The 12,108-nt window shown below is 46.3% G+C and overlaps 1 protein-coding gene across 1 annotated transcript in view; it reads left to right on the top strand.

The window, feature by feature from the left end:
* fam222aa (family with sequence similarity 222 member Aa) overlaps positions 1 to 12,108 on the top strand; it is a 46,176-nt gene that overhangs the window by 25,475 nt on the left and 8,593 nt on the right. The window contains exon 2 of the mRNA XM_030105486.1: positions 52 to 194. Within this exon, the coding sequence (XP_029961346.1) occupies positions 98 to 194 (97 nt within the window). The 5' untranslated portion in view covers positions 52 to 97. The remainder of the gene's footprint in view (positions 1 to 51; positions 195 to 12,108) is intronic.

Raw genomic sequence — 12,108 nt, forward strand, 5'->3', positions numbered from 1 at the left:
CTGCTTAACTCAATGCAATGTTCTCTTTCTCTCGCTCTTTTCCCGCTCCAGATTGGCCGCAGAACTCCCTCGGCTGTAGTACTGTGCCCACCTCACCATGCTGGCCTGTCTGCAGAGGAGGCAAAACCCTCCATCCCAGCACCCGATGTGTGCCAGCAAGACTCTGGAGCCACCGCAAGCTCTTGGACGGAAATGTAAGTAAACACAGTGACTGAGCGATGAAGGTCAGGAGTTCAGCTAGCCTAAAGCTGAAGATTGAGAAAGCTCTGTGTTTGTTGTTTGCGTTGAATCCATCAGTCGTGGTGAATGATGGAAATGGGTAGTTAACCCCGACTGTCAAGTGAAGGAAGATAGACTTTCCATTTTCTGTTGTTTTCACTGGAATCCTCCATTACTCCAAGGAATTTTAAACAGTTTCATTCGCTCTGCACTTAGACCCCGGATTGCCGTGTTGTTTGGCTACTCATTGTGGGAGAGGCTGTTTAGCTGTGCTGATTGTGCAGTCGTGGCAACAGGGCTGAACAGACAGTGTTTAACGTGCCTCATTGGCCCTGGGTGACCCTGAGGGTCTGTAAACATTTACAGTGTCTGGCCCTGGCCGTGCCGGCCGCATGTAAAGTGTGACAGCTGCACTGTTTGCTCCTCGAGCAGCACCCTCTGTCCACTCACAAAATGGTGTAAAGGGACAGTGACGAGCCAGCGTAGAAAACGGTTACAGAGCTGGCAAAACTCGCTGCAGCCAGTTTGGGATTAGAGAGAACTGCAACAGTCAGACTTCCAGGAGGTAAATCTTTCTCTCCAGTTTTCAGCTTCGGATAAGATTTGTTGGTGTGATGATCATAAATGAAGGCCTCCATACCTCACTGAACGCATCCCTATCTTCTGTGGCTTTTATTTTCATGTACTTTAATATGGAGAGCATGGAAGTGTTCATCCGGCAAGTTTTTCTCCTAACCTTACTGAGGCTGAGGTAGAACGGCAGAGTTTGCAATTTTTCGTCAGTTGAACAATAAATTACCACTCTAAGCACAATGCAAACTATTAGAGACACTCAGATTGGTTTGGGAAGGTTGGAAGGGATGCCTGGATTGTTTTTCAGCGACTCGCTGCCCAATTAGCAACTTCTCGGCCCGACATCACACTCTAACGTGCCTCCTACAGAGGAGAGAAGAGTCACAAGCAACAAGGTGACTGTGCGCTACCTCCGTCCTCCGATGTGGAGTTGTTTTTTTTTTGCTGGTCTGTGCGGATGTTTCATATGGATAGTGTGAAAGAGAGTGAACTGGAGAGATAAACAGCGCTCCAGGTGCATTTGCTGAATTGGGTTCAACTGCACTCACTAATGAGGTTGGAAGGAGTGTTGAGGTAGTGGGGTGAAAAGAAACGAAACTGAAATTAGTGAAGATGGCAATGGAGAAGAAGAGAGAATTGGACAGCATCCTCAACAGTCTTAATCGATTCGCTACTTCCAATTTTGCAGGATTAGCCCACTTCCTCTCAAGGTCTTTTATTGAGGAGCAGCCAGTGGGAGTCAGGACTTAAATCAATGGAAAAAAAGAACAGTTTCCAGTCTTCCCTCTGGCCTCCCTGTTACTGACCCTCTCTGTCTTCCTCGCTCTCTCCCCTTCCCCACCTGTTAAACCCCTTGATGAAGGACTACCACAGCGAGTGACTTGAGGTTCATAATGAGGATGTTTGAACATAATAGCTTCCTTTCTGTCCTTGGACAGGAGGGGGTTAGCAAGTGTTGGATTTCCACCACTGTGCAGCACTTGGCCTCAATAAGGCAATTGTTCGTCCGGGCCCAGAAGGGGTGCAGAAAAGCAGACAGCGGGTTTTAGCTTTAGAAGTGGACACACTCAGGTCATCATGCTGAGCAGGTCCCCATGACTGATTAGTTTTGCCCCAGTTTGCACCAAATTGGAAAGGTTATGGGTAAGATGACCTGGACTCCCGTCAGGGGGCTGAATGCAAGAATACAGTCCTCAGCTGGGCAGAAAGAGTAAAAGCACAGGGTGGGGATTACCTGGCAATGAGATGGAGATGATCTGTGTCATTTGAATCTGCTGTCCTTTACTGTATATGTGTGTGTGTGTGGGTGTGCACGCGTCTGTGTGTGTGGGTGTGTGTTCTTTCACCGGGCTGGCAGCGGAGCAGTTGTGATGAGAGGGCAAGGAGGGTCTTAGAAAAAGCCCGTGCATGCAGATGCCGAGTGGCTGCACAGTTCATTGATGCGACTCCCATTAAAAATCCCTCATACCCTCAATAAAAAAGGACTTAACTGGCTCTACCATCAGCTGGAAGCGTTCAGATCGGCTCGCCAGACAATCAATTTCCCCAAGCGCACAGAGCTTAGCAGGAGAAACGGGAGGCGGAGAGCGGGATGTTTCCATTATCACAGCCCGCTCTGTGTCTGGGTTTGGGGGGGGGTTGGTTGAGGCACGGCAGAGCAGGGAGTGCAGGAGAGAGAAAGGAGGGAGGAGCAGAGAGAGATGGGGAAAGACAGACACTTGGAGAAGAGAGAGAGCGAGAGGGAGAGAAGCAGAAAGGGAGACAGAGAAGCTGGCTTTTCAAAAAGCTATTGACCGCCTGCCCTTAAAAATATCATATTGGATTAGCCTCACAGGGGCAGCCTTTTGATATTTTTTTTCTTTGGCTGTAGAATTAAAAGGAGTGCAGAGCATTACTTGAATTATAAATCATAGGCACTTGCTTTCACTGCGCCCAAATTCCACGCATATGTGGCTGCACTCTCCAGCGCCAGCCCCTGTCATTTTTAATTAAATCCCCCCTTATGGGTGACATTTGTAGCTTACCCCCTCCCTCGTCCTCCCCGCCATGTCTCTCTACCCCTGCCCTAGATGGAGACATGAAAGGCAGAGACGGCAGCGAAGCCAGGGCCTCTCATCGTGTTGTGCCCCAGAGAGAGGACACCCATCCAGACAGATGAGAGAGAAAGGCCCCGCAGGGGGAGAGGGGTGAATGGATGCCACTGACCCCAGCCACCCTTGGCCACCGGCGACCTCCCCTGCCGCCCGTCCCTCTCCCTGATTGTCATCGGGGAGAGGGACGGAAGATACAGGGTGCTCGGGTGAACATTAAAGCTCTGCTCATAGAGGGGGACAGGAAGGTGCTTCAGTCTGGTGATGAGTAACGCTGAAACGGCTGGACAGGAGGCCCAGAAGCCCCCCTGCGTCTCCCCTGGCCCAGACAGCTATTACTCCGCCACATGTCAGCTGAAGAATAACAGGTCTAGCATCTGTCAGCCTGGCTATTTTACAAAATAATATATTTTCAACTTTCAGCAGGTTTCATTTGTTTATTCATTACTTAGCAACTGCATTTGTGCCAGCGTGACATTTTCTAAAAATGCAATTGTCACACTGGGTGTGCACATTTGCACATTATATCCAGGTCTGCAGTAGATGCAGCCCTCGTTAACCACACCGCCACTCCCATATTTGTCCTGCAATTGGATAAGACTTTGGCATAAACCTGGGTGTTCCCCGGTGTCTCTAACCCCAGCAGGGCCCAGGTGAAGCTCAAAAGCACACACAGTGATTTACTTTTGTTACCCTGCAATGACTCCTATAACCCTAATCAAAACAAAAACTCTTTTCACGTTATAATGAATGGAACTGCGGAAAAGTCAAACACAGGTGCCATCGTTTTACCCCTGGTTAAATCCAGTCTCCAATTGCGTGCGTGTCGACTTGAATTTCTCCCCAAACGTATCCTGTGTGACGCACACACACAAACACACACAAACACATGCATATACGCTGGCACACCTGCAGCTATAACCCTCTGCAATACCCAGGAGGCCCGAGGTGCCAATCAGCCAGGTGTAGATGAAAACCTCCCAGAAGGTCTGATATCCCAGGTTCAGGCCATGTCAGGCCAGGTCCAGGCCACTTCCAGAGTGATCGACAGAGACAACCTGGCCTTGTCACACACAGCCTAAGGACATGACATAAAGGTGCACCAGGGGATTGTAGTTTTCCTAATAGTCCTGTGCCTCCGCAGGCAGACCTGCCAGAGCCATTAGTTTGCTTTGCTTTTAGCTGCTTCCCCTCCATAACCTGCTCGGTCATCGAGAGGGAATATGTTCAGGTAATGACCTTCCGCCACCTCTCCACTGTTTTCCGAGCCGCTGTGAGACATAACAGTGGAATTAGCCGGCCATATCAAATTGCAGCACAATACTTCAGCGACTGTTGTCTGGGGGAAAATAAAAAACTAGGAGGGGAGCATTTTTCTAGCCGCATATTTAAACATGGTCACCAGCAGCAGAAATAACAACCTTCACCCTGATTGCCTCAGTACCCTGGTGGTGGGGGGCATGAAGTGGAACTAGAGGAGAAGGAGCGGAGACAAGCGAGGGAGAGTGAATCTGCATGCACTTGACCTTTTCCCACTGATTGAACCACCTCATTTCTAACTCCCATTTGGAATTCCACAGAGGGCCCACAGAGACTGTCATTATTCCACAGTCTGCGGCAGGGAAGCAGAGGTCTTGAGGTATTTTTCTTGGTGAAAGGTGATTGACGGCTAGCCACAGCCACCCTCCATGCACCTGGATGCCTACTTATGCATTTTCATTTTGGGGCTCGCTGGGTTTGCATAACCAGACTGAATTTTTCATTCTCACGTTCATCACATTTCCAGATTGTGAAATTCGGAGCGTCAGAGTTTCGGGTTATCTCACAGAGACGACCATGTGGTATTGGTTGTGCTAGCCTTAGCTCATGCATACCGCTGCCTCTCCTGTCACGTTGGCGTCTCAGTGCTGGCACACAGAGAATCATTTCCGGCTGCTGGCGTCCCACAGAGCCATGCCTTCCCTCTGCCCTCTGCCTTCTGCTGTGAGCACAGGGGGCGAGGCAATCTTATTGCCTTGAGAGGTGCGCTTGAGGAAGAGAGGCTCTACTGTAGTTTTGGTCTCAGCAGGACTTGGGTTCAAAAACAGATTCCTTGTTCCAAGGCCTCCAAGCTGGCATTTGGGCATCCCAGGTGCAAGGAATCGACACCCTCTGTCTTTCTCTGCCAGAGAGTGGGGGTGGATTGGAGGATGCGAGCAGGGCTACAGAGAGAATCTCCTGCCTCTTGCTGTCCCGCAGGAAATAACAAGTAGAGCACACTACACTCGGACTGAGAGGAACTACTGGCAAGATATTTATTTATTATTTGGATTATTTTGGATTGATGTCTCAATCGTCAAATCTCTAAAAAAGCAACTTTAAACCAAGATTTTACAAGGAAAATTTCATTATGCTTTTCATGTTTCACAGGATTGTCTAAATAATGCGTTTAAGAGACGACAGTAAATCAAGAAATATTGTAAAAGTCCTTCATGTCTGTAAAACATATGTTGTGTAATGTTAAACCGTTCATAAAAAGCTGGTCTTGTGTTTAAGAGAGTTTTCATCCACGTTTACAGCGTGGTCATAGTGGGTCATATTTTTATATTTTAATCCATAAAATCTGCCATTGCTGAATGTTTAGCGAAGTGGTCATATTGAAAGTCAGGAAATGTCAATATTCACCAGCAGGTTGTGAGGAATGTTTTCTTCTAAGAAGTGCAAATATGACTGAAAAATGAGTGAGCAATGACGTGTGAACATATTAAAAGATCCGGCAGTATTAGAGTTTTGGTTCAAAGCAGTGTTGTTCTTTTACTTTTTCAATCTATTCCAATAAGTGCAGCGGGTTTGGCAGAGAAGCATCGGTTTGCAAAGTGACCACAGAAAATGTTGAAATCGTCACTCCTGTTAAGACGCTTCGCTCTGCTTTCTGTGGTTTCAGGCTCCTTCTCAGAAAAGTGGTCTTTGTGTGCACCCTGTGTGTGTCATCACTTCAGATTACACAAACTGGGAGTTTTGTCTGTCGGGTCATATTGTTCAGAGTTCAGGGGCGTGTTTTTACTGGCATGTTCCCACACCGTGTTAACAGGAATACGTCTGCACACATGTGTAAGCCACGAGCAGTATTTATTGACAACCTTTCGATCATCGGCCGGCCTTTGTCAGGCCAAATGTTGTTTTAATCCAGTAAGCGATCCACACCCATATTTATAGACGATGTCCAACAACCATCTCGCAGGGTCAATAATGACAGGTGTGGCTGTGAGTGACATTTTGTTTGTGTCTTAACAATCCATGCCAGCGACATGTGGAATCAACAGGCGAGAACAAATACAAGCAGAGAGAGACTGAAAATGTAGGTAGAGATATAAGCACAAAAATAACCACCTTCCTCAGTTTTATTAACAATAAAGTTATCTGGGAATCCAAAATCAGTTTGAATACTGTGAAGAAGTCTGGTTGGGGGTCTCTCTGTGTGAATAAATGTTCAACTATGCATCTTTCTTCTTTTTTATTTTCTTTACAGCTAAGCATTGTAAGTTCATGACTGTCAGGAAATGCATCAGTCTTCTGGAAATGACTTTTTTTTCCCCCAGACCACTAGAACCTAGTAGTGTACAAGATGAGACAACTGGGCAGTGGAAGCTTTCTTAAAGAACCAGCCATAATCACATTCCATTTCGAGATTTTTTTCATTGTTGTTGTGAAGTTTTGTCATTTCTTCTCAGTCCAAATTATTTGTAAAATGTTTAAATAGAATTTATTTTGAGGATTATTTTTTAATAAAGTTGTTGTTGGTCTACATAATGAGTGCACAATTTTGCTTTCAGACTGATTTGTGGGTATCATTTGTCACTATGGATTGTTAGCTGAAGGCAGTGTTTGTCATAATAGCAATCAGGTGAAAATGAAAATGGGTTCAGTGAGTTTTTGTGGCATATTTATGGCAAACACTCAATAATTAAGCTTTCATACTTTTCGGAAGCAATAATTCAGCTTAAAAAACAGTTGAAAATCATGCAAAAATGAATCCTATCTTGAGAAGCTCAATACCAATAGATGTTATGTTTCTCCTTACCATGAATGTTTTATTTTTTCTTTTATTTCCTCTCCTCTCCTCTCCTCTCTCCTCTCCTCTCCTCTCGTTGGCATGTGTACTGCCGCGGAGTGCCTTGTTGTCTGTGCAGTGTTAAATATTAATTGGGAATCAGTGGAGAACTTGTCTCCTAAATGATAGAACAGAAGGGCCCAGGCTTGCCTCAGGCAGCCTGGAGGCGCCTTTCTTCTTCCATTTACCTGCAGGCCTGCGCACCAGCACTTCCTCCGGTCTGACAGGCCTGCCCAGGCGCCTCCAGCCTCCCCTCGTCTCTCCCACTCGCTCGCTTTTTTCACCCTTTTCTGCTCTCTGCTCTGGTTCCTTTTCTTATCTGTGTATGCACTTACAATCTCTACCTCTGGGGTCTTTTAGTCCGAACCTGTGTGTCTGTGTTGGTGTGTGTGTATTATTGCTGCGTCCATTTAAGTTAGTGCATGTCTGCGAATGCTGCTGGCTCTTGGCTGTACATCTAGCCCTTTGAGAAGATGGTGTCACAGCATGGCATATTCTTTTAAAAGACAGCACAAGGAGGGCCTGACATAAATCTTTCAGGTCAGGATTTTAGCTTGTTGGTTTATTTTTCCGAGGCCCGGCGTCCTGTGCTGCTCTCTGCCTCATCGCTGATGGTTTAATCTCTGCTTCGCCGTCTGACGTTTCCCCATAACTGGCCTCACAGTTTGTCTTCCTTTCTTCCGAGACCTGCTTTGTTCCTCTCTATCAGCCATGTCATCTGGAGAGATGTACCAAGACAAAACAACTGGCACCAGCTGCTTCTTTGTTGCGCTGGCCCGCTTTAACTTGTGGATGACCCCACTGGATGGAGTTAATTAGGCAGCAGAGATTTGTTTTGAGAATCAAACCAGTTCAACCTGTTGTTTTGTTTTCTCTCGGTATCTGTTTCCAGCGGAGCGCGACTTTTTTTCACGGGGCTCGCTGAGGGTACGTTGCAAAACGGCAGAGTGGGATGTAAAATAAAAGGAGCCACGGAAGGAGGTGAGGGCAGCAGAGCGGCTGGGATATAAATGGAGGAGAGTAGGAGGCGGGGTTGACTTTGATGCCATAGGAATGAGTTCACAGGCTCATGAGCACAGGCCTAATCGTACATGACAATATCGGCTGGTGCGCCAGTCGCAACGCATAACCACCCCGCTGCTTGTGCTGACTTGGGGTATTTGCTGATAAAGCTCTGCTTTCTAGACCATGCTGTATGCACAATGAGGGTGGCCCAGGCAGGCTGGAGGGCTGGCTCATCACAGACAGCCTGCAAACCAGGGGCCAGCTCCCCTATCTATACAAAATTGTGCACTCTGCCGAGCCCTTTGGCAGAACTTGATTATTAAACAGAAAGCAATTTAGTGAATATGCTTATTTTTTTTTTCCATTTATTATCTATTATGTAGCCCATTGAGGCCCATAAATTATTTCAAATGGATACAGCCGGGTGAAACTCGTGTCTGAAATGAGGTCGTGGCCGTGAGGACCCCGCTCACAGCGTGAAATATTCAGGGTCGATATTTCTCTATTGAAATGCCTTTTTTTGTTGACTGTCATGGGAACAAACATGGGGGCCGGCTCTTTTTTTTGCTTGGCCGTTTTGTTTATGAAGCGCGATGTGTAGAGTGAGGTAAACATGTTGCCCCACTTTCTGTGTTTGTTTGGTGCACGGGCGTCCTACAAAAGGCCTGACACGGCTGCGACTGGCCCGCATTCCTTTGTGGCTCAAAGAGGACATCGACCATGCACTGGCGTTGTGTTTGCCAGACAACCAGCTAGATCATCAGTAATTAACACACACAGTGATAGCCTCTTATTAAAGGGGCATCCTATGTTTAGTTGTGTGCACGTTTTCCTGCTCTCCTTCCCTGAACACAGCATTGAAACATGAAAGCTCTGCGCAGCACTTTCTCTTCTCTCATTTTGTCATTTCATACAATATCCTCTTAAAGGTCAGAGCTGATAGCAGTGTTTTAATTCCCGGGCAGTCGGTCTGCTCCGGTGCTGCCAGTGGCGTTAATAGGGCAGGAATGCAGGACAAGTGCTTTCCCACGCTGTTAGTTTTCTTCTGCTGGGCGCGTTTGAGATGAGGCTCTGGGCCGGCTGGGCTCTGCTAATGCAGCCAGAGTGCAGACAAATGGAAAGTGACACTTGTGTGTGTAGAATGGTATTTGTGGTGACGCTTTGACTACAGATAATAAAGTGTTCGCCCTGAGGTGATTTCGCCCGGCAAGCACCCCAGATGAAACTCACTTACTCAGAGAGGGACACAGAAGAGACAGAGAGAGAGGGGGGGGGTGGTGGTGGTGAAGAGAAGAAGAGGGCGATGAAGAGACAGTGAGAGGGATGGAGCAAGGAAAAAAAAAGCACAAAGAAATATGGAGCAGTTGTAAAGAGGAACAAGAGACAGAAAGAGAGAGAGCAGTAAAAGCACAGAGAGACATGTAAAGGTAAATTGAACCGTTTGGAGTTTCAATGCTCTGTGGGTCAGAGGGTGCAACCGTTGTTTCAGAGAGTGGTGGATTTTAGAGGTCAGAAAACCTTGACTGAAGTTTGGCTTTTCTACTACGACTGAATCAAAGAACAAAATATATTCATTCACCTACACTTGAGGAAGAAGAAAGTCCTACTCCTTTAAAAACTAACAATGTATTATTGTACTAATTTGCCTTTTGAAAATGAAAAACATCAGGGTAAGATATTTTAATTACATGTTTTGCAAGATCTCTGTGCATGTGTGTGCGCGCGTGTGTGTACGTGTGTGTTGCTGTGTCTGTGAGGCCATGTGCGCCCAGAAGTCCTTCAGGATCAATCAGTTCTCAGTAATTTCCCCTACAGCCCATAAAAGCCAGGTCTGTCTGGAAGAGCATGAGGCTGCCACATCAAACCAGCTAATTAATTTTCATAGCTGATTCAGTAACATCTGGCTTTGGAGATAAATTCTAACGAGGAAATGTAAACATGGCAGTGTCCTGATGGTATAATATTTCACATTTCTTGGGTAGAATCCTTTGTACTAGAATCCTAATTAGTAGTTTTTATTGGACACATTGTCCACCGTCACAGGATTCACATGTGTGGGACTGTAAAATGATTATTATGTTAGGCGGCAGACCCCTTGTGTGGAAAGTGAAAACCCACCTTGTTTTTGGCTCTTCCCACTGTTTTGTGTACCTGTGAACCTCGCCGCTGTCTCTGTGTACTGTATTAAGCGCACACGTGCGCTGCCTCACTGCAGGCTACCTACATGACCTCATGCTGCAGTCTGCGAGGAGGAAGCCCAAATTAGGCGCTCGGTTTGGTATTTCTTCCATCTGCTTGTGCAGAAAATAGATAGATTAGATCTTGGATGAGATTGGCTTTAATGAAATGAAAGATTAGATCTGGGAGTTTTGTCCAAGTTTTTTTTTATTTTTTTTTTTTCTAATCTATTTTAATGATTAAATCCATTTTTGACATGATGCCATGTCTGCGTGCCTGTGAAGGATCAGTGTGCAGATTGCTTTAACATTCTCATTATCCTCCATGCTATTTGTGAAACATGTTGGCAGGTTAAAAGCCCAATATGTGATGCAGTATGGCAACCCCTGTTGAAAAGTGTTATCCAACTGCTGCGCTTATTTACATAGCGAGTCATTTGATTAAATGCATAATTCTGTTGAAATTTAGCGTTTATGTAAGTGAAATAAACTTTTTGATTGTGTTTAGTTCAAAACACAGTTACAGCTAAATAGATAAAAAAGAAAATTCCTATTAAAAACTGCAGTCATTGTGTGGAGAAGATAGAGTTGTATGGAGCAGACGTTGTTTCCGCCGTCTTACAGTGTGCATTTGTTTGATGGTTATGATGACACAAGCAGACGCTGAATTCAGACGGCTTTATCCTCAGAGAAATCGCTGCACTTTGATTTTTATCATTGCAATTATAGATAGCAAAAGGCCTGACATATAATTGCCTTGATTTTTTTTCCCCTCCCTATGTTGTTGCACAGAGAATCAACCTTGAGACGAACAGAGGGAGATGAGTGTTCCTAAAAATGGCTTTTCTGATATCAAGCAACCAGCAGGGTTTCCTTTCCCCTCACGTGCACTTGAATTGATTAGTACTTTGGCTGAGGGCATATTCAACATGTCTGCCCCCTGTGAAGCTGCTCTACCCTGTTGATCACTGGCTCATACATGTGCTTCCTCCTCTCTCGCTCTCCTCAGGAAGCTCCTGTGGGGCTCGGGCTTTGATTGACTGGCGGCCCAGTCCACAGGACGCCTCTATTATTATCATCTCCACCTCGGCAGAGGGGCGGGGGGCTGTGTCCAGGGGGTCTGGCCGACAGCCCCTGCTTTGTGTGCCCGATAGTCAATTAGAGGCAGCGCACCGCCGGAGACGAGTGGGATGCAGGGTTAATTGCAGAGGACCAAACAGCTGGCTCTATCAGGGCCCATTGTGTTTGCAGCAGTTGTCACGGCAATTGAGGCCTGGCTGTAATCGCTGACTAATCAGCCCTGTACCAGATGACACCTCCATTAGCACAAGGCAGGTATTGTTCAGGACGCGGAGCTGCCTCTGGCTTCCCTCTGCCTGCCCATCCCTTCGCAGCAGCCTGATGGAGGTGGAGAACGGATGTCATAGACCCTGATCCTATCAGCTAAGAGCTAAACAATGGCTGCAGGTCAAGGGTTCCTTCAAGGAACAATGTGGCTCAATATGCCCTTTCCAAGAAAAGTCAAACATTTTCCAAGCTGCACGGTCTTGATTTGAGGGGTATGAACACAGTTGTGAGCCATGAATTGAGAATCTAGATGGATTAACTATGGGCAAACTGTCAATTAGTCATAGAGTTTTCTCTGAGTGTGGAAGAAGGGTCATCCTTGCAAGTTTAAGGGTCCAAAGCACAAACCACATGACTGAGTCTGACTGGTTTCTTTGTTGCAAAAAGACAAACATCATACAAAGAAAAGACTCAACACACAGCTGCATGGAGACTGTCAGTGCGTAGAGGACACATTCAGCAGGGCTCTTTCAGTTTAGAGGAAACTGTTCCCAGCATCCAATGTGGATGGTGAACGCAAACCAGCTCCTTGTTTTCTTTGAGTGTTGTGATAGTGTTTTGATTTCCGTTGTTTGTGCCAACCTAATCACGGACAGTCTGGATTTAT

This window comes from Salarias fasciatus, chromosome 12 (assembly GCF_902148845.1).
Source record: "Salarias fasciatus chromosome 12, fSalaFa1.1, whole genome shotgun sequence".
Classification (NCBI taxonomy): Eukaryota; Metazoa; Chordata; class Actinopteri; order Blenniiformes; family Blenniidae; genus Salarias; species Salarias fasciatus.